Source organism: Capra hircus, chromosome 26 (assembly GCF_001704415.2).
Source record: "Capra hircus breed San Clemente chromosome 26, ASM170441v1, whole genome shotgun sequence".
Taxonomy (NCBI): Eukaryota; Metazoa; Chordata; class Mammalia; order Artiodactyla; family Bovidae; genus Capra; species Capra hircus.
In genome coordinates, this window is record NC_030833.1 from 34,298,980 (window position 1) to 34,321,922 (window position 22,943).

Below are 22,943 nucleotides of genomic sequence, written 5' to 3' on the forward strand. Positions count from 1 at the left end.
TAGTGGAGAAAGAGAGAAAAAGTCTAGAAATACTTCCTTTAAATAGCAACGTTATGGAGTATGTGGGCATGTGCAAATAATATCTAATCTGTTAGGTACACCTAACTCCTGGAATAAAAATATTAATATAATTAATAATTATAATTATTAATTAATTAATAATGATTATATTAATACAGTGTCTTCTGAGTTCACCAGCTCCTAATCCTGTCCACTTAGTTCTTCAGGTTAAGCTTTGAATACTCCAGAAACTCTTCACATAGGACATCACGATTATGGGATAGTTATTTTTCTTTTCTTTTCCATTTGAGTCTTTGTCTCAGCGTGAACTTGTTCTGTGCTTGGTCGCTCAGTTGTGTTTGACTCTGTGTGACCCCATGGACTGTAACCCACCAGGGTCCTCGGTCCATGGGATTCTCCAGGCAAGAATGCTGGAGTGGGTTGCCATGCCCTCCTCTAGGGAATCTTCCAACCCAGGGATTGAACCCAGGTCTCCCACATTGTAGGTCGATTCTTTACCATCTGAGCCACCAAGGAGTCTCATGAATACTGGAGTGGGTAGCCTATCCCTTCTCCAGAGGATCTTCCTGACCCAGGAATTGAAGCAGGGTCTCCTGTATTGCAGGCAGATTCTTTACCAGCTGAGCTACCAGAGAGGCCCCAGTGTGAACCTAGTTTGGCAGTAAAGACAGCATATTCTATACAGAGTTAACAGATTATGTTTCTTAAAAAGCCAGATAGTAAATATTTTAGGTTTGCCGGCCATAAAGCCTCTGTCACAATTACTGAAGTCTGCCACTGTAGCCTGAAATCAGCCATAGGCAACATAAAGAAATGGGCAAGGTTGTGTTCCAGTAAGGCTTTATTTACAAAAACATATCGCTTAACTTCCCAACCCCTGTTCTATACAGTTCCCATCTGCTGTGGGTTAATTTTATTTCCTTCCTCAGGGCTGAGACAAAATGAATTTGCACTTTGTCTGATCACAACTTGAGTAATGTGCTGTACCATCACTTGTGATGTAGTCTGTACAAAGACTTCAGCGAAAGAACCCATTAAACAAATGACCCCAAGCCATTTACTGCAAGTAAGGGACGGTTATACAGATTTAGGAACAGTTTTGTACTGAAAAATGTTAACAATTACTGGAGAGGCTGCGTCTGCTAGTGAAGAAGCACTGCCACATTTCCAAGAGAACTGAAGTTGATTAAGGGGACCAACCACATTCATGTAACTTTTATTACAGTATATTGCTGTAATGTTCTATTTTTTAATTAGGCACATGAGATTGACGGTAACCAGTAATAAAATAAAACAGTTACAGAAATATACTGTAATAAAAGTTATGATTGATTATTGTTGTCAATCTCTTATGTGCCTAATTTATAAATTTTATCATATATATGATATAGGAGAAAACATAGTATATATATAGTTAAGTACTATCCACAGTTTCAGATATCCATTGGGAGTCTTGGAATGTGTTCCCTACAAATAAGCAGGGATTACTGTATCTACTTTGTTTTTACCATTTAATTAAAATTGCCTTCCCAGAGATCACCAACAATCCAGTCAAATCCTGCAGCTTTTCTTTGTTAATGATCTCTGGGATCATTAACCACTCTCCATATATACTTTGTATTTTTAGTTTTGCACAATATTATTCAAGCTCGTCTCTTAATTTTCTGGTAGCTGTCAGTCACCTTAAGTTGTCTTCTTCCTTCTCACTGTAGATATTTTATAGACTCGCTTTGGCTTTGTGCTTTTATTCCTATACTCAATTTTTAAAATCACATTTTCTTTTCAAATCATAAGTATTTGGTAAAGCTTATTTAATAGTTCATAGAAGAATGACTGTTTTATATTTGTTTTTAGAGACTACATCTGTTTTATTCTACAATGTACTAAAGTCTTTTTTTTAGTGCTTGATAGGCAATGGCACCCCACTCCGGTACTCTTGCCTGGAAAACCCCATGGACAGAGGAACCTGGTAGGCTGCAGCCCATGGGGTTGCTAAGAGTCAGACATGACTGAGCGACTTCACTTTCACTTCTGTTTCATGCATTGGAGAAGGAAATGGCAACCCAATCCAGTGTTCTTGCCTGGAGAATCCCAGGGACAGGGGAGCCTGATGGGCTGCCGTCTATGGGGTTGGACAGAGTTGGACATGACTGAAGCGACTTAGCAGCAGCAGCAGCAGCAGCAGGCTAAATAAAGGGCTTCCCAGGTGGCGCTAGCGGTAAAGAACCCACCTGCCAATCGAGGAGACTGGATATGATCCCTGGGTTTGGAAGATCCCCTGGAGGAGGGCATGGCAACCCACTCCAGTAGTCTTGCCTGGAAAATCCCCATAGACAGAGGAGCCTGGAGGGCTACAGTCCATAGCGTCACAAAGAGTCAGACATGACTAAAGCGACTTAGCACACACAGGCTAAATAAAGTTTAGCTAGAAACTGAATTTTGCCTGGGAGTTAGAAATTTCCTTCCCAGTATTTATTCAAGTATTCTAGGAGGAAAATTTACTGGCTAACTCATTTCTATTTCTTATAAGAAGTCCTCAATTAAATCTCTCTCATGTTTTCCTTCTCTTGGAAACCTTTTGCTTGTGCTTATTTATAGCCCTTACCTGAGGAAATGTTCTTCCCAACAGATGGCAAAGTACCAGAAAATCAACACTTTACTAGAATTTAGAAAAGTAACTTTTTGAACTCAGTATTCTGTTAAGGTAGTGATTGCTGTTCTTAAACTAAGATATAATTCTTCTCATCTTTTTATCTAGCCATTATCTCTGAGAAAATTTCCTTTATAACATGTCCAGATGTCAGTTTTCTTCTTTTTGAAACAAAGCAACAGGGAATTTCCTGGCTGTCCAATGGTTAGGACTCTGCACTTCCACTTCTGGGAGCCCAGTTCAATCCCTGGTCCCAGATCTAAGATCCTGTAAACTGTGTGGCGCAGCACTCACACCCACCCCCCTAAAAAAAAAAAACCTAAGCAACATTGGAACAGTTCAAAAATCTTATGTATCTTAGCATATTTTCAGCAGGCATTCCTAAAGAATATCTTCTGTTTAATTTTCTCTTCTTTAATAAAGATATAGTATTCATTCAGCATCTTTTATACGCTGCTTAGCAGTTCTCCTAAGATCTCTACATGTCAGATATAGTACTAAACATGGCTACAGAGGTCAGGAAGAGCCCTTACCTTCAAATAGGTAAGTTAACCAGCAAATATAATAGAGTAGGTGCTATAATACAGGACACACTGCCTATTCCTTTTCATTCTATAAGTATTTATGGCGCACCCACTGTGTCCTAGAACTCTGTTTGGCTCTGAGAAGTCAATATTGAATAAGAAAGACCAGATCCCTTCTCTTATCTTGTCTTTGTGTGGACTAGCAAGGCGTTATATGAAGGAATTCTGCACTGCTGTTCCCGTTACCTAGAATGTTCTATCTTTGCATGGCTGACCTCTTAGTTTAAATATCACCACTTTAGAGTCAGCCTTCCCTGGTTGTCTTATTTAATATTGTCCTTCTCCACCAGTCACTGTCTATTGCATTAACTTAAATTTCCTTATTCCTTGGAAGGAAAGTTATGACCAACCTAGATAGCATATTGAAAAGCAGAGACATTACTTTGCCAACAAAGGTCCATCTAGTCAAGGCTATGGTTTTTCCAGTGGTCATGTATGGATGGGAGAGTTGGACTGTGAAGAAAGCTGAGCACTGAGGAATTGATGCTTTTGAACTGTGGTTTTGGAGAAGACTCTTGAGAGTCCCTTGGACGGCAAGGAGATCCAACCAGTCCATTCTAAAGGAGATCGGTCCTGGGTGTTCTTTGGAAGGAATGATGCTGAAGCTGAAACTCCAGTACTTAGGCCACCTCATACAAAGAGTCGACTCACTGGAAAAGACTCTGATGTTGGGAGGGATTGGGGGCAGGAGGAGAAGGGGATGACAGAGGATGAGATGGCTGGATGGCATCACGGACTCGATGGACATGAGTCTGAGTGAACTCCGGGAGTTGGTGATGGACAGGGAGGCCTGGCATGCTGCGATTCATGGGGTCGCAAAGAGTCAGACATGACTGAGCGACTGAACTGAACTGAGCTGAACTAAACTATTACTTCTCGTTTGAGAACAGGGATTTAGCCTTGTTTGATTACAATATCTCTTAAGTGTTTAAATGGGCTTCCAGGTGGTGTGCAGTGGTAAAAAAAATCTGCTTGCCAAGCAGGAGATCTGTGTTTGATCCCCGGGTCAGGAAGATCCCCTGGAGAAGAAAATGGCAACATACTCCAGTATTCTTGCATGGGAAATCCCATCGACAGAGGAGTCTGGTGGGCTATAGTCCTTGGGTAACAAGGAGTCTGACGCAACTTAGCAACTGAGAATACACACAAGTGTTTAAACAGTGCCTGGCACATTTAGGGCTCCTAATAAGTACTAATATTTGCTGAATGGATAAACTAATGAATAGATGGATAGTGCTGATTCAACAAATAAGGTAATTTCAGATAGTGAAAGAGTGGGTACTCAGAGAAAATATATGGAAGGGTGGAGTCAGGGAGGTCTGATGTCCCGTACTTTAGTACTCCTGACCTTACTCCCTTTCCACCTTTATTTCTTCTGTCACCCTTTCCTCATAGTGCCTGTTCTTAAACTTAAACCCTTAATTTTTATGATCTCTTGGCCACAGGAAATAATATTTATATCTTAACAGTTGAAAATCCTCTCTAAAATTTGGCTTGGCTGATGACCTTTACCTCATGGTTCTTAAGCTTTATTCTTTCCATTAAGGCAAAATAGCAAAATATGTCAATTTTTCCAAGATGCAAATGATGAGCCCATTTGCTTTTTATTTTTTGAGCCTTCAGCAAGTTGTAATATTTTTGCAATAGTATCAGATCACTGATCACAGACCACCACAACAAATAGAACAATGATGGAAAAGCTTGAAATATTGCCAAAATTACCAAAATGTAACAGAGGCAAGAAGTGAGCAAATGCTTTTGGACAAATGGCACCACTAGACTTGCTTGACGCAAGGTGGCCACAAACCTCAATGTGTAAAAAACAAACACAATATCTGCAAAGTGCAGTAAAGCCAAGCACAGCAAATGAGATACGCTTGTATATACAGTGGAATATTATTCACCCACAAAAAAAGAAATCTTGAATTTGCTACAACATGGATGAACCTTGAGGGCATTATGCTAAGTGAAATCAATCAGAAACATAGATACTGTATGACCTCACTTTTACATAGAGGACTCTAAAACAACAATCAGCCAAAAACAAATTAAAGAAAAAAGCTCAAACAGTAGAACACATTGGATTGGTGGTTGCCAGAGGAGGGAGAAATGGTGAAAGGGTTCAAAGGTACAAACTTAAGTCATAGGGGAATGTGTAATGTGTAGTGTGGTAACACAGTTAATAATATTTGTATTGTCTATTTGAAAGTCGTTAGTATTGGAGAAGGCAATGGCACCCCACTCCAGTACTCTTGCCTGGAAAATCCCATGGACAAAGGAGCCTGGTAGGCTGCTGTCCATGGGGTTGCTAAGAGTCGGACACGACTGAGCAACTTCACTTTCACTTTTCACTTTCATGCACTGGAGAAGGAAATGGCAACTGACACCAGTGCTCTTGCCTGGAGAATCCCAGGGACGGTGGAGCCTGGTGGGCTGCCGTCTCAGGGGTCGCACAGAGTCGGACACGACTGAAGTGACTTAGCAGCAGCAGCAGTTCTCATTATAAGAAAAATTTTGGTGTGGTGACAATGTTAACTAGACTTACTGTGATCATTTCAATGTATAAAAATACCAAATCACTATGTTGTGCACCTGAAACTAATATAATATATGTCAGTTCAGTTCAGTTGCTCAGACATGTCCAACTCTTTGCAACCCATGGACACTAGGCTTCCCTGTCCATCACCAACACCCAGAGCTTGCTCAAACTCATGTCCGTCTAGTTGGTGATGCCATCCAACCATGCCATCTGTTGTCCCCTTCTCCTGCCTTCAATCTTTCCCAGATTCAGGTTCTTTTCCAAGGAGTCCGTTCTTTCGCATCAGGTGGCCCAAGTATTGGAGCTTCAGCTTCAGCATCACTCGTTCCAATGAATATTCAGGACTGATTTCCTGTAGGATTGACTGGTTCGATCTCCCTGCAGTCCAAGGGACTCTCAAGAGTCTTCTCCAACACCACAGTTCAAAACCATCAATTCTTCGGTGCTCAGCTTTTTTTATGGTCCAACTCTCCCATCCATACATGACTACTGGAAAAACCATAGTTTTGAGTAGACAGACCTTTGTTGGCAAAGTAATGTCTCTGCTTTTTAATATTCTAAGCTGGTCATAGCTTTTCTTCCAAAGAGCAAGCGTCTTTTCATTTCATGGTTGCAGTCACCATCTGCACCCTGGCTGCAGTCTCATCCGTGTGCCTCGCAAGCTCCTTCCTCTAGGACCGGACCGTGGGCGGTCAGCTCTGGCTGCTGCTGCGGCTTCCTCCTGGGTTCCTGGCCGCCTCCTCGCCCCAGTTCCTACCGCACTTCCTCCTCTTCTCCTCCCACTGCTATCCCGGAGACCATGGGAGGCTCCATATCACGCGGTTCTTCCCGGTCTTCCAGGTTATGATAGCATCATCAGGCTGCGCCCTCCTCCCCGCCCGCCGCCAGCCGAGGCTCCAGTTTTGAGCCCTGCGGATGAATCAGACTCTGCGCGGGAATCTGCGCCGATGCCCTGGTCTGGGGTAGACCTGGGGTTAACCGCCGGGGCAGGGCCTCTTTGGGGCACCTGGTCCCGGTTACAGCGGCTATAGCGCGTGTGTAGCCGGTCCCGTGTGTACCTGCTCCTGGTTAGGCGCCCGCCCTCAGTCCCTGGCGCCCCTCCCTGCCTCCCTCGCACCGCCCCACCCCCATTTGCCTTTTTTTTTTTTTTCTTTCTTTGTGCTCAGCTTTTATGCCTAAAAGCCTATAAGCCGCTTTCTGATTGAATTTTTAAAATTTGAGTTGGTATTTTTCCTCTAGTAATCTTGGAGTGGATATCTGGGATTCTGATGAAGCAGCCAATCTCCCATCCGATTCTATGGACTAAACCATGGATTGACCCTCCAAATGAAGGCTTTCGTGGGTAAAAGAGACATGATTTTATATTAATATTTTATAAATGTTATGAAACATACTTACTAAGAATCAGGAAATGTGCGTTAAAGCTTTAGCTCTACGGCTTAGCAATTGTATATAATTTAGAACAAGCGACATAACCTTTCAGGCCACTCTTGTTTAATTTGTAACCTAAAGCAATTGGACCAGATCAGTTAGCTCTTGTTAAGATGCATCATAAGGATATCGGAAACTAGTATTTCATGAAATATTATTTGTTTTACAGGAGTAAAAAGTGTTTAAGTCAAATAAATTTTGGAAATGCAAACTGCAATTAGCATGAGCATTACTTTTTATAAAAAGCCCTTAGGATTCCTGAAGAATTTATTAAATTTTTATATGTGGAATCTAAAATGTCACAAATGAATTTATCTTTGAAACAGAAACAGACTCACAGACATAGAGAACAGACTTGTGGTTGCCAAAGGGGAGGGGATTGGGGGAGTGATGGATTGAGAGGTTGGGATTAGAAGATGCTAATTACTATTATATATTTTATATAATTATTATATATTATTAAGCTATGATATATAAAATAGAAAAACACCAAGATTCTACTGTATAGCACAGGGAACTATTTCAGTATCCTGTAATAAATCATAATGGAAAAGAATATGAAAAAGAATATAACTGAATCATTTTGCCATACACAAGAAACACACAAATTGTAAATCGACTATACTTCAATACATTAAAAAAAATAATTTATTAAATTTTATTTAACCCAGAATTTCCCCCAAATTATTTGAGCACAGAACTCTTGTTTCCCCCACAGGACAAGCATTAATATGACATGGGACACTAATTGTCTCCAAACTGCTTAGCAAACATTGATTAATCTAAAAGTAATATATTGCAGACAAGATCATTGTTCTTGATATCAGGTTTCTACTGGGGTGGTAATCACAAGATTGGAAAGGGGAATCAAAATGAAAAATGCTGTAAAGGCAGAATGGGCAGGTCTTGGCCAGGACAAGCCCCTGTCACTTCAACACTGATAAAGTTGATTCTGATCTTGGTTCCTTAAGGAAGTGGTGGTGTTAATCATGATAAAATGCAGGAAGAGGAGCAAGTTTATGAGGAAAGGTAGAGCTCAGGATAAGTCATCCTAAATACACACTGTTCCCTATCACAGGACTTTCCTCCCCTCTCTTCTTAGAACCTTGCTATAAGACATGACGTTGTTTCTTAGGAGACTGTATCTCACTTTTCATTGACTAATCCATGTTCTCTGATACTCATCGTGCAAAAGGGATATAGAAATAAAAAGTCAACTCAGGTGCTGTTGAGGGTGATTCCATCATTATATCATCAATATAAATTTAGAAATTAATTTACTTAAAATAGAGAAATACAAAAGGCATAACAACACTTTTAAAACATGTAGTCTTAAATGCCACTTTGAAAGAAGAAGGTTTATGGAGACATTCTTTTCCCAATTAATTTAAAATAATTAAATAAATATTAAAATAACTATTAAAAGACTATTGTGATTAAACCAATTATGTTCAGTTGTATTAGATTCTTGTGCAAATAAAAACTTGAGTAGTTAACTATACACTGTCTTAAACATATAAGGAAAATAAATAGAAGGTCTCTGAGTTAATCTGTCATTTTGGAGAATGTGAGACTGATGTGGGAGGTGCCAGAGCATCCTGGTTAAGGCTGTGGAAAGAAGATGGAATTGGTGATGTTTTGGAAGAAATGACATTTTTTAAAGGATATTCTTTGGCAAGATAAGTAGGTTTCAGTTTATGGAGAACATGCTTTTTAGGTAATGAGAAGCTGTGGTAGACTGAAGCATTGTGCCCACTGTTTCATGCATTTTCTGTAACAATTGGTCATTCACGTCCTTGGCCATATGACTCTGCAATTTTCCCCAGTGTTTCTTCAGTTGGTAAAGTTGGGGGTGGTCATATGACTTATTTTGGTCAGTAGAATGTGAATGGAAGTGACAGGGCCAAGTCTGGGCCAAGACCTGAAGAGGCATCCTGCATTTTCTGTCCATTTCATGTCCCTTCTACTCAGAACATGGCTCAGGAAGCCACCAGACAAGAAGAGTGGGAGATACATGGAGCAGGCCTGAACCTGACCTACTGCCGGAAACAGAGATACTAGCTGACTTGAGACCCATGAACATGAAAATCAATGTTTACTGTGGTAAGCCACTGAAATTTTGAGGTCGTTATAAGAAATTAAAGAAAAAACTAGTACAAACTGAAATACCTGGCTAGTGCAGGCTAATTGTGAGCAACTTGTTATGTTCAAACAAGATAGCCATTATCAGACTCTGAATCAGAGAGGGATGAAACCATTTTGGTGAAATTCAACTCATCTTTCAAACCAACAATACATGAAGATATATTTTAATAGTAATTTTACTATTATATGGTAAACTTTGTGAGCTCTTAAGAGACTAATCTTTAATATTCAAATTTACACTTTGACTATAGAATATAAGCATCCAAATTATCTTGTATTATCTTTAAATCCAGATTAAACTTTCTAAAGTTTAGGGTTAATCATCAAGCATCTTGGTCTGAATGACAGGCATCTCTATTGTCACAAAAAAACACAACAAAACCTGAGGAATAATGTGAAATTCTGAGCTGGGATGTGAAAAGCTTGTTAAGGATAATGTTAAACTTCATATATAATAAATAATAGCAAGGATGTTACAGCATCTATAGCTGTTAAAAGAAGTCCGCCCCACCAAAGAAAGACAAAGTGCATCGCCTGGGTTTTTTAGCTTTGAATGTACTTTTTGATATGTGCTGTTTAATATGGTAGCCACTAGTCACACATGGCTATTGAGCACTTAAAATGTAGTCTGATTAGGATGTGCTCTAAGTGTAATATACACAACAAATTTCAAAAACTTAATATTAAAAAATAAGAAATCTCATTAATTACATATTAATTACATGTTGAAATGGGTTCTAGGCACCTTCACCATAAGTATCTTTGCCATTGACACCTCTGCCACAAGCGTTTTTGCGGCAAACATTTTCATCAAATAACTCATTGCCTATAAGGCACATTCTCCGTGAAAGATAAAATAACCGAGGTGAGAGTTTTTTGTTTGACAGTTTGGTTTCAACTGGTTAAAATGTGTTAGCATTTCTTCTAGTTGGCAACATTATCGATGGCTTTATTCAGCTGGCATGACACTGATTTGTCCCAAGAGTTGGTTTCTTATTTTGAAACACTACTTTGGAGGAGAAAGAGGCCACAGTCCTAGAAGGTGGAGAGGGAAACCCACGTTTCCCACATGGCTTTGGAATGTTTGTCAACGGACACGTAACAGTATGCCAAGAGCAAACAACAGCTGTGTAGAAGCTTTCACAGCACAGCACAAAGCTCAGTTACAAAGATGCCTCTAAGTACTTGGAAACTTACATCACTCTTTATGAAGGAAGAAATTTTAGTGAACAAGAAAAAGTATGATGCAGAATGAGGAGACAAACCAATGAGCCAAAAAAATAAACCCCGTATAAAATGCTATGAATGAAAGACTTGGAAGACAAGTGCTTAGGTACAACCTGCAAAATAAAATAAGCTATTTGTACAGTACTGCCATGAATCTACACACATTTGAAATGTACGCAAACATTTTATATTTCATAGTGTCTTGAATTTCATTATTCATTTCCTTGTGTCCTTTAATTGCCCCTCTTTTATTTTCCATTATTTTATATTTTATGGCAAAATTGCTTCCAAGCCAATTACTACAGCGACAGTGTGGCCACAAGTGCTTGTGGCAAAGATGCTTAAAGGAAAAGTACCTAGAACCAGCAGTAATACTTGTAGATGTGGTTCCTGGCACACTTTGTTGTGTAAATACCATGACACCAAAAAGGCATGCCACTCTCACTCATGAAGTTCCCTCACTAAATTAGATCCTGGGACAGGAAGATATCGCATGGCTTTAGTGAGCATCTCAGGGAGCATCTTTGTGGTGCAAGTGGTTAGCATGTTTAGCAAAATGGAAAGGTTGATGGTTCATGTCTACCTCAGGATGATCTTACACCGGCCAATTTCTTGGTGATGAAAATATTCTGGAATTGGATAGTATGACAGTCGCACAGCATTGTGAATGTACTAAGTGCCACTACACTGTTTATGTTATAATGGTGAATTTTAGGTTCTATGCCTTTTACCACAATGAAAACCAACCCCAGGAGATGTTTTGGAGGACGCATTTTTCCAACCTTATGTTGCCACTGTATTTTTCTTCCTGACATGTGTACACCTAACTAAATAATATGCCCTGATATCTGAATGCCTATATATATATATGTACAGCAGCTTTTAAAATAATCTCTGGTATGGGTGTCCCACTCTGTATCATTTTTGGCATCACCCAGGAATATGTGACTTAGGCAAAAACCCTCTTTTGGCTTGGATTAACTATTACTGCATAAGCACAGAAATTCCTTTGCAAGACTCTTTTGCCCTAGCACGCATTTGCTTAGTCTAGAAAATTTTCCCATGGAAAGGGCAGGCTGGGCTTGGGCGTGTGTCTGTCTTCTCCAAAGGCATTGTACGGCTTTCTTAATAAATGGGAAACAGGTCTGTAAGATCACAACTAAATTAGTTCCCAAGATTCTTCTTTTAGCCAGGGCAGCTTCCCAGCACAGGACTCAAGATTCTCAGTTCTTTTGGGCAAAGTCAATATTGTTCTTTTATAAAGCAATGATCATGAAAGGAGGCAGATCTTTAAGACCCACACAAACAGAGAGTACAAAAGAGAAAGGGGGGAAGTTTGGAAAGACTCACAGAAAAGACAGTGTCTGCCAGGAAGTCCTTGAAGCAGAGGGTGGTGAATACCTCCCACGGAGAGGCTTTAGCAAAAGCCAAAGAAGCCTCATGCTGGTCAAGACTGGCCTTGGTGAGCAAGAGTGGTGACCTTGTGCACCACTGCGGAGGAAAGTGCTTCCTGGGCAAATTTTCTCACTCCAGCCAGAAGATTTCAGCTGCTCCTGCTATACCACGTCTTTCCAGAGATACGAAGGCTTGTGAAAGACAACTATGCCTACGATGATCACTGCGAGCAGGATCAGGGAGAAGAGGACCATGAGGAAGACATAGGTGGAGTGGGGGAGGGGTGCGGACAATGGCTGCTCAGCTGGAATCTTGTTGGTCAGGTTCAGCATGTAGCCCAAAGTCCACCCAACGCTGGTGCTCCGGACCTGCAAACAGTGGGGAAAGTGTTGTTTCTGGTTTGAGGATTAAATGAGCTTTCATTCAACCCTACCCGTAACATTGAACCACTAGGAAGTGAAAGCACCACGTTCGGTTCTCTAAAGGGATTCCTTCTATATTTTGAATTGGGAATATGGCTGTGAGGAGACAGGAGCAAGTGATTAGGAGAGTGTGGGGCCTCATTACTGTATTCCTCAAATTCAGAGAAGAATTTGGTGAATGATGGCTCAGGTCTCCTGCCAAGAAGAACTTAATTCAAATTAGGCCTTTGGAAGTTTGCATTCCTCTTTTGCTGTTTGTGTGAATGTGGGTAGGTGAGGTGGGGAAGGGGGCTGGAGGCTGACCAGAAGCAGGGAAAAGATGAGAGATTAATGACTGTCCCTGTCCTTCTACAACCATGTCAGGCCCAGGAATCTAATCCAAACAAAACCAGGACTTCTGTTATAATTCAACTGGGGAAAACCTGGGGAATAATCCCCATCAAGTCAGTCTTACTCGACTGATGTTCAAAGACATTGCATATGCATGAGAAAGGATTATTCTCAAGGGAAAAAACATTCTCCAACCCTGCCATCTTCCTAGGGATATTTTCAAATCACCTTGAAATGTATTGAAATATAGGTAGTCTGTGAATAATAAATAATTGTGGAAATGTTTCTATTACATGAGTTATATATAGTCACGGTAGGAAAATCACAAAGTACAGATATCTTCTTTTTTTGAAGATAAAACCACCTCTGCTTCATCACTCGGAGTTGTTATTATCATTTTGTGTTATATCCTACCAATCTCTCTGTGCATGTTTTTGACAGAAAAAAGTGGAATTAAATTGCATGTAGAATTCACTTAACAATTCTTTGTAGATATTATCCCACATCTCTTAAGGGATTTCTGCAGCATCATCACTGGTATGAACTACCTTATATGGTCATTTTTACTCACTTTATTCAATTATTTATAAACCCTAGAGATGGAGTGGTTGGACACAGTGATGTTTAAGGCTTCTAGCACATATTGCCAAAACAGTCTTCCCAAAGGTTATGCCAGTCTATATCCCAGCCAATATCACGTGAAATGCTCCTCTCCCCTACGCCTTTACCAGTACTAGGAATTAATAATTTGTAAAATGCCCACTTCCTTTTATGGGAAACTGGAACTTTGTCTGACTGCCTGTGTCAAAGAAGCCTCCAGAGTTACTGGAGTTATCACCTAGGGTTTAGAAATAACAGATCAGAGTTGTACCTCAGAGAATATAAGTCTGACATAGACATCTTTCTCAAACAGACAAACTATGATGGAACAGAAGGAAAACTTGGATGTTAAAACGAGGAAAAGATTCAAATTAGCAAAGGCAATATTGACAAGAGTGTGGTGAAACTAGTACTTTCACGGCCACCACAGTCCTCTGTCTTAATGCTTTGTTTTGCTTGAAGTCACCATATTTAATAAAGGGGTAAATTGTTTTTGCCATTAATTGGTATGAGTTTAAAAGGTAGAGAAACACTGTCCTTAATATTTTTCATCAGGGACGAGTGTGTTCATGTGTCTCACTGCCAATGTAAATGTTGCTCCAGGCCTGAATGCCTGCAGGTGATGCTTTGGTAATGCACAGCCATGAGGTTGCTTCTTTAAGGCTTATGCTAAGCCTGATTTCTTAAGCAAAGGCCCCCATGCACAGTCATTCCTCTCATTCCTCACAGTGAGCTTTCAGACTGGTCATTCTTAAAGCTGCAACTAACAAGGCCTTCACCCCTTATAAGAAACCGTGATCATCCTTTCTGGATTCATGAAGGGGCCTTTGGGATGGATGTTGAAGCCAGCACATAGAATCACTGTGGCTGTTGAAATACTGTTATATTACTTTAATATCTTATATTTTGTCTTATAAAGGGTTAGTCATTGTTATATGAGCAGAAAGGTGAGGCTGAGAATGTAAGTAGACCTCCTTAGATAGGATGCCCACAACTTGGCTGGTCAACATGCCAGGCACAAAATGCCAGCTTGGGTTAGAGGTGAGGTGGCAGAACAGGACATCGGGCCAAAATTTAAATTAGGCGGACTCCGACCTCTTTCAGACTCAAAGCTCTCTCAGTCACTACCACCCGACATCCCCCCCTTAACCCAACAAACCTTGTTCATGAAGTGAATATTTTTCCAGGACTCAGCTGTAAAATGGTAGCCATTCAGGAGGAGAACTAGGATGTAGGTGCCAGAAAAGCAGTATTCACTCAGGTATTTCTCCTTCACATCATCAAAATTCTTCTCCACCTGGAAGCAAAGTGAAGAAAACGTCATACTTGTACAACAGGCCTTTCTCGCTAGCCGTCATGTTCACTATTGAGCGGATCAAGGGAGTAGAAAGCCCCAGCTCACATGGGCCTGAGGGTTGGCCTCTGCAGAGGGCTTTGGGAATGGTGCTGCACGCCTTCCACGGGTGCAGGGGTTCATACTTTAGGGTTTGTTAAGGAATCTTTTCCTCCACAGGGTTCTATGACACATTAATAAATGCTCCAGGAGGAAAAAAAAAATCTAGTTTCTGCGGTCTAATAGGTTCAATAACACGGGATTTTACTATATTTTTTCATCCCTTGTGAAACATTTTCCATATATATTCAAAACTGAAAAAATGTTACATGAAAGAAATCATTAATTTTTGTTTAATGAGCTTGTCCACTTATACACACATTTATTCAGTAAATATAGTATCTGTATTTTCATTTTACAGATCTTTAAGTGTGGGGAAAATTTGATCTTTGTTAAGACATTTCAACATGTAGAATCAAAAGAACTAGGGTTGGAGTCCTGACTCTATCCCAGCTTCCTGCCCTTTGTTGTTGTTGTTCGGTTACTAAGTCGTGTCTGACTCTGCAACCCCATGGACTGCAGCACGCCGGTCTCCTCTGTTCTCCACTATCTCCCATAGTTTGCTCAGACTTATGTCCATGGAGTCAGTGATGCCATCCAACCATCTCAACCTCTTTCTCCCCTTCTCTTCCTTCTCTCTTTCCTAGCATCAGGGTCTTTTCCAGTGAGTTGGCACAGTTACATTCAACAAACACTGCTCTGGAACCCAGTTCAGGAAGCATTTTGCTCAAGAATCCAAGATGCTCGTCTTTCTCCACAGATCACCAGCAGCTGCAAAAAGCCTTCCCTCTTGTAAAGGGCTGAGGCATATCTGAACTGCTCTTTCTGAAAGCCCTGAATATCCTCCTTCATGTCGCAACTCAGACAAAATACTTAAGAGAAAATTCCAAATGTCCAGGCTCTTGTACAATCTTCCTTCCTCAGTTGTCAGTGCCCAAGAGAACAGCATTCATTTTCAATTAATCACATATCTTCAGAATGAAAGCACCATGCATTTTGCAACAGTGTTGACTTAAAACAGCTGCTGTTTTTAGCCACTCCTAGATGATCTGTTTTTTTTTAGAGCAGGGTATATGCAGATGACACCACCCTTATGGCAGAAAGTGAAGAGGAACTAAAAAGCCTCTTGATGAAAGTGAAAGAGGAGAGTGAAAAAGTTGGCTTAAAGCTCAACATTCAGAAAACTAAGATCATGGCATCTGATCCCATCATTTCATGGCAAATAGATGGGGAAACAGTGGAAACAGTGTCAGACTTTATTTTGGGGGGCTCCAAAATCACTGCAGATGGTGATTGCAGCCATGAAATTAAAAGATGCTTACTCTTTAGAAGGAAAGTGATGACCAACCTAGATAGCATATTGAAAAGTAGAGACATTACTTTGCCAACAAAGGTCCATCTAGTTGAAGCTATGGTTTTTCCAGTGGTCTCGTAGTTGGACTGTGAAGAAAGCTGAGCGCCAAAGGATTGATGCTTTTGAACTGGGGTGTTGGAGAAGACTGTTGAGAGTCCCTTGGACTGCAAGGAGATCCAACAAGTCCATCGTAAAGGAGATCAGTCCTGGGTGCTCATTGGAAGATCTGATGCTAAAGCTGAAACTCCAATACTTTGGCCACCTCATGCAAAGAGTTGACTTGTGGAAAAGACCCTGATGCTGGGAGGGATTGGGGGCAGGAGGAGAAGGGGACGACGGAGGATAAGATGGCTGGATGGCATCACCAACTCGATGGACATGAGTTTGAGTGAACTCCGGGAGTTGGTGATGGACATGGAAGCCTGGCGTGCCATGATTTATGGGATCGCAAAGAGTCAGACATGACTGAGCGACTGAACTGAACTGAACTGAAACTCCATATCTTTCTCTTGTGTCCCTGGAAATTTTCATCAGGTAGCACTGGATCTTGAATGACTCAGTGCCTCAGACCAGAAAAAAACTTGTGCTTCTATCATAAGCAGGATATATATTGAACCTGTCTGATGGAAAAATGGTCTGACCACAGTGGTGTCTGTGGCAGATTCTGTGAACTGCCTGTCTTCCTCGGGGGTTAAGGGAAGCAGTGGAAGACAATGTGCTCAGCTCCAAGACGTAGCTCATCATGGATCTAGGGCTCTAAGCTGGTCGTATCTAGCCAGACCTCCTGGAATGTGAAGTCAAGTGGGCTTCAGAAAGCATTACTACAAACAAAGCTAGTGGAGGTGATGGAATTCCAGTTGAGCTGTTTCAAATCGTGAAAGATGATGCTCTGAAAGTGCTGCACTCAATATGCCAGCAAATTTGGAAAACTCAGCAGTGGCCACCGGACTGGAAAAGGTCAGTTTTCATTCCAATCCCGAAGAAAGGCAATGCCAAAGAATGCTCAAACTACTGCACAATTGCACTCATCTCACACGCTAGCAAAGTAATGCTCAAAATCCTCCAAGCCAGGCTTCAGCAATGTGTGAACCATGAACTCCCAGATGTTCAAGGTGGTTTTAGAAAAGGTAGAGGAACCAGAGATCAAATAGCCAACATCTGCTGGATCATCGAAAAAGCAAGAGTTCCAGAAAAACGTCTATTTCTGCTTTATTGACTATGCCAAAGCCTTTGACTGTGTGGATCACAATAAACTGTGGGAAATTCTGAAAGAGATGGGAATACCAGACCACCTGACCTGCCTCTTGAGAAACCTATATGCAGGTCAGGAAGCAACAGTTAGAACTGGACATGGAACAACAGACTGGTTCCAAATAGGAAAAGGAGTACATCAAGGCTATAATATTGTCACCTTGCTTATTTAACTTATATACAGAGTACATCATGAGAAACGCTGGACTGGAAGAAGCACAAGCTGGAATCAAGATTGCCAGGAGAAATATCAATAACCTCAGGTATGCAGATGACACCACCTTATGGCAGAAAGTGAAGAACTAAAAAGCCTCTTGCTGAAAGTGAAAGTAGAGAGTAAAAAAGTTGGCTTAAGCTCAACATTCAGAAAACGAAGATCATGGCATCTGGTCCCATCACTTCATGGCAAATAGATGGGAAAACAGTGGAAACAGTGTCAGACTTTATTTTGGGGGGCTCCAAAATCACTGCAGATGGTGACTGCAGCCATGAAATTAAAAGACGCTTACTCCTTGGAAGGAAAGTTATGACCAACCTAGACAGCATATTCAAAAGCAGAGACATTACTTTGCCGACTAGGGTACGTCTAGTCAAGGCTATGGTTCTTCCAGTGGTCATGTATAGATGTGAGAGTTGGACTGTGAAGAAAGCTGAGTGCCGAAAAATTGATGCTTTTGAACTGTGGTTTTGGAGAAGACTCTTGAGAGTCCCTTGGACGGCAAGGAGATCCAACCAGTCCATTCTGAAGGAGATCGGTCCTGGGATTTCTTTGGAGGGAATGATGCTGAAGCTGAAACTCCAGTACTTTGGCCACCTCATGCAAAGAGTTGACTCATTGGAAAAGACTTTGATGCTGGAAGGGATTGGGGGCAGGAGAAGGGGGCGACAGAGGATGAGATGGCTGGATGGCATCACTGACTTGATGGACGTGAGTCTGAGTGAACTCCAGGAGATGGTGATGGACAGGGAGGCCTGGCGTGCTGCGACTCATGGGGTCGCAAAGAGTTGGACACGACTGAGCGACTGAACTGACTGAAGCCATTTGTAAAATCCTGCATCCTGCTTTCTCAGCTAGCCCTGGCCAATGAGATGTAAGAGGAAAGACTACTAAGGAGCTTCTGGGCTAGCTTTTGCTTTCCTGTAAAAAGGAACTGATGTGTCTGGATGTGATCGCTGAAGCTACACCTTGTTTCCATGAGGAAAGAGGCCTAACAAGAACCGAAGAATGATTGAAGATAGTTAACCTGTTGAACCCATGCCAGCAACTGCCTATTGCCACACTTCAAATTAGGTGAAAATCATTAAGACCTTTTTTGTTTAATCCATTGTATGGCCAGTTATCATGGAATGCCAGTGAGTTTATTCCTAACTGAGTGTACCGTCTGGGCCTCTCTAACACGTGTGTTGGATCTTGGTCACATTAGCACAACCTGAAGAGCAGACTCACGTCCTCCCTTCTGTCAAGGGCACAGGGCAGTGATAACAATGATAACAGCTGCTGTTTCCAGTTGCTTACCTCTTCCCAACGCTGAGCGCAGAACTCTTCCAACTTCTCAGTCAACTTTTCCACAGATGTTGATTCCTGTGATGTAAAGTTGAAAAACTCCATCACATAGTAAAAAGCTGAAAATGCCTACAAGAGAAAAGTGCTGAGTTTGGTGCAGTGTCCAACACAGAGGGGCATTGATTCACTCTCCAGAAGGGCAAACCCCTAGGGAAAGTGCCTGGAAATCTCTGAGGTTAAATCATCGATCAGGTGATATTCCAGACCCAGGAACTGCTTCCTTCCTGGAAGGTGTCACTTTGCCACTGACAGGCATTTCTGAGCTGTTTGGTAGCTAATTTTCTCTACAATCAGGAAGAAAGAAAGAGAATCAGGGAGAAAGAAAGATAGGGAAAAGAGAAGATAAAAGTGAGAGGAATAGGTCAGAAAAATCCCATCTTTAAAAAGCTATTATGTATGAATTTTTAATAAATAAAGCCTGGAAAATTCTACACAGAGGTAATGGGAGTGATCTCTAGCAAAATTATAAGGTGTTTTTTTCTTTTTATTTGTGCAATTTTGAGCCTATTTTTATAATGTACAAGTACTTTCTTTAAATAGCCAATGTTTATTTAACAGATAGTTTTTGCAGGTCTATCACGAGCTAGGCACAACTTAAAAGTTTAAAAAAATCATCATAATATGTGAAAACTATATAAAAAGTTTAAAAGTGAGTGAAAAGAAAAAAATTCTAGAGTAATGGAAATAAAACCCAAAATAACCAAAATGGGACCTTAAAATGTAAAAGCATTTGTACAACAAAGGAAATTATAAACAAAACAAAAAGATAACCTGCAGTCTGGGAAAAATATTTGCAAATGATGTGACCAAAAAGGGATTAACTTCCAAAATATACAAATGTAAGGCTTAATATTAAAAAAAAAATCAAAAAATGGCCAGAAGACCTAAATAGACATTTCTCCAAAGAAAACATAGAGATGGACAACAGGTACATGAAAAGATGCTCAGTATTGCTAGGTATTAGAGAAATGCAAATCAAAATTGCAATGAGGTATCACCTCACACCAGTCAAAATGGCCATCACTAAAAATAATACATGCTGGAGAGGGTATGAAGAAAAGGGAACTCTCCTATACTCTTGGTGGGAATGTAAATTGGTGTAGTCACTATGGAGAATAGTCAAGAGGTTCCTTAGAAAAACTAAAAATGGTGTTACCATAAGATCCAGCAGTCCCACTCTTGAGCATATATTCAGAGAAAATTCTAATTTGAAAAGATACATGCACTCCAGAGATCAAAACAGCACTGTTTACAAGAGCCAAGACATGGAAGCACTCTAAATGTCCATCAACAGATGAATGGACAAAGAATATGTGGTATATATACACAATGGAAACATACTCAGCCATAAAAAGAATGAAATAATTCCATGTGCAGCAACATGGATGGAGCTAGAGATTATCATACTATACTACATGAAGTAAGTCAGAAAGAGAAAGAAAATGTCAAATGATATCACTTATATATGAAATCTAAAAAGGAGATCATGCAAAAGAACTTACTTACAAAATAGAAGCAGACTCAAAAGACATAGAAGACAAACTTATGGTTACCAAAAAGGGAGAGTGGGGAGACGGGGAGGGATAAATTAGGAATTTGTTATTAATATATACACACTGCTATATATAAAACAGATAAACAACAAGGAGCTACTGAAGAACACAGCAAACTATATTCAATATCTTATAGTCACCTACAGTGGGAAAGAATTTGAAAAAGAATATTTATATATAAATGAAATCACTCTAATGGCTAATGGGAACACTCTAATGGCTGGCTGCATGAGAGTCCATAATGTTACTGTATCACAGTTCATTCAACAGCTTCCTACTGGTGAGAACTCCTTTGATGCCAGTATTTTTTCCCATAAGCAAGGTTGCTATCAACAACCATTTAGCTTGTGAACTGGTGCGCTCATCCCTCAGTGGAAGATGAGCTCCGTCGGAAAAGGCAGCCTCTACATACTTTGAACTCAGGAATTCAACACTTTAAATATTGTATGCCAGTTACAGAACAAGATCATGGTATAGTCTTATTTCTATCCTCTTAACCCAAGCCATCATCATCTCCTGTGTGGACACTGCAATGACCTCTTGTTGGTGTCCCATGTTACCTTTCTAGTCCTATCCCAACCCATCCTGAACTGGCAGTCACAGGAATCTTTTAAAAACAAATTTGATCTCTTCTGCTTAAAGCCTTCAGAGACCAAATTCTACCAGATGTCTCAAAGCCATGCATGTTCTAACCCCACCCTCTAGGCCAATACCATCTCATACCACTGCTGACCCACCCACCACATCCCAGCCACCCAGGCCTTCAAGCATGCCAAACTTTTCTTCCCCCTCAGTTATATAATTGCTCTTCCCTCTAGTGGAGTTAACTTCCTTGGCTCCTCTTCAGAGAGATCTTTCAATCACCCACCTAGACTAGGATGCTCTATTAATCCCTCTTACAGTACTTTTTTTCTCCCCAGCAGTTGCCACAGTTTGACTTGCTTTGTCTGTATCTCTGGTCTCTTGTCTGCCTGCCCTCCAGAACACCAGCTCCATACTGTCAGGGCCACATCGGCCTTGCCTCTCAGATGAATCTGCAGCACTAACATGGCACTTGGACATGGAAGAGCTCTATAAATGTGTAAATGGCAGAAAACCACCCTCTCTCTAATTCCTAGAGTACTGGCTAGAATGTGAGAGACACTTGGCAAATCTCATTTCTGAGGCGCATGTATGGCTCAGTCGTGTCCCACTCTCCACAACCTCATGGACTATAGCCCACCAGGCTCCTCTGTCCTTGGAATTTTCCAGGCAAGAATACTGGAGTGGATTGCCATTTCCTACTTCAAGGATCTTCCTGACCCAGGGATTGAACCCAAGTCTCCTGCATTGCAGGTGGATTCTTTACTGCTGAGCCACTGGGGAAGCATAATATGCATAGTGGATGCCTGAAAAGGTTCTCCCCTATTAATTAAAACTATTAAGAGTGTTTTCCTCCAGTGAACTGATTGTGGGTCAGGAAGGAAGGAAAGACTTAAGTTTTTACTGTAAACTTTACATTTTTGTTATAAATAAATTTAACATGAGATCTACCCTCTCAACAAATGTTAATGTATACAGTGAAGGACAAAGCTGTACAGCAGATTTCTAGAAGTTAATCTTTAGCTGAAACTTTATGCCTATTGATTAGTAACTCTCCATCTCTCCCCTCCATCAAGCCCCTGGCAACCACCATTCTACTCTCTGATTGAGTCTGTAAGTTTGATTATTTTAGATATCTCATGTAAGTGGAATCATGCATTATGTGTCCTTTTGTGACTGGCAAATTTCACATAGCTAATGTCTTCAAATGCCATGAAATCAGAAGATGATAGCTTCTTGGCAGGAAAGCTATGACAAACCTAGACAGTATGTTGAAAAGCAGAGACATTACTCTGCTGACAAAGGTCTGTATAGTCGAGGCTATGGTCTTCCCAGTGGTCACATATGGTTGTGAGAGCTGGACTGTAAAGAAGGTAGAACACCAAAGAATTGATGCCTTTGAACTGTGGTGCTGGAAAAGACTCCTGAAAGTCCCTTGAACAGCAAGGAGATCAAACCAGTCCATCTTTAGGGAGGTAAACCCTGAATATTTACTGGAAGAACTGATGCTGAAGCTCCAGTATTTGGTCATCGGATGTAAACAGACGACTCATTGGAAAAGTCCCTGATGCTTGGAAAGATTGAGGGCAGAAGGAGAAGAGGGTGTCAGAGAATGAGATGGGTGGATAGCATCACCAATGCAATGAAAATGAACTTGGGCAAGCTCCAGGAGTTGGTGAGGGTCAGAGAGGCCTGGTGTGCTACAGTCTATAGGGTCACAAAGAGTCAGACATAACTGGGCAACTGAACAACAATGTCTTCAAGGTTCATTTTTGTTTCATGTCACAGGATTTCCTTCTTTTTAATGTTCAATAATATTCTGTTGTATGTGTATACCACATTCAAAAAATCCATTCCTCTTTCAACATTCATAGACATTGAAGTTGTTTCCACACCTGGGCA

General features: G+C 40.9%; 1 protein-coding gene across 2 annotated transcripts in view; it reads right to left on the reverse strand.

Annotated features, from left to right (window-relative positions):
• Positions 7,860-22,943, reverse strand: part of ENTPD1 (ectonucleoside triphosphate diphosphohydrolase 1) — a 99,999-nt gene continuing 84,915 nt past the window's right edge. For both annotated transcript variants that reach the window (XM_013975163.2, XM_005698264.3), the window contains exons 8-10: positions 18,859-18,975; positions 14,504-14,641; positions 7,860-12,360 (exon numbers count right to left, since the gene is read on the reverse strand). In XM_013975163.2, the coding sequence (XP_013830617.1) occupies positions 12,154-12,360; positions 14,504-14,641; positions 18,859-18,975 (462 nt within the window). In that variant the 3' untranslated portion in view covers positions 7,860-12,153. The remainder of the gene's footprint in view (positions 12,361-14,503; positions 14,642-18,858; positions 18,976-22,943) is intronic.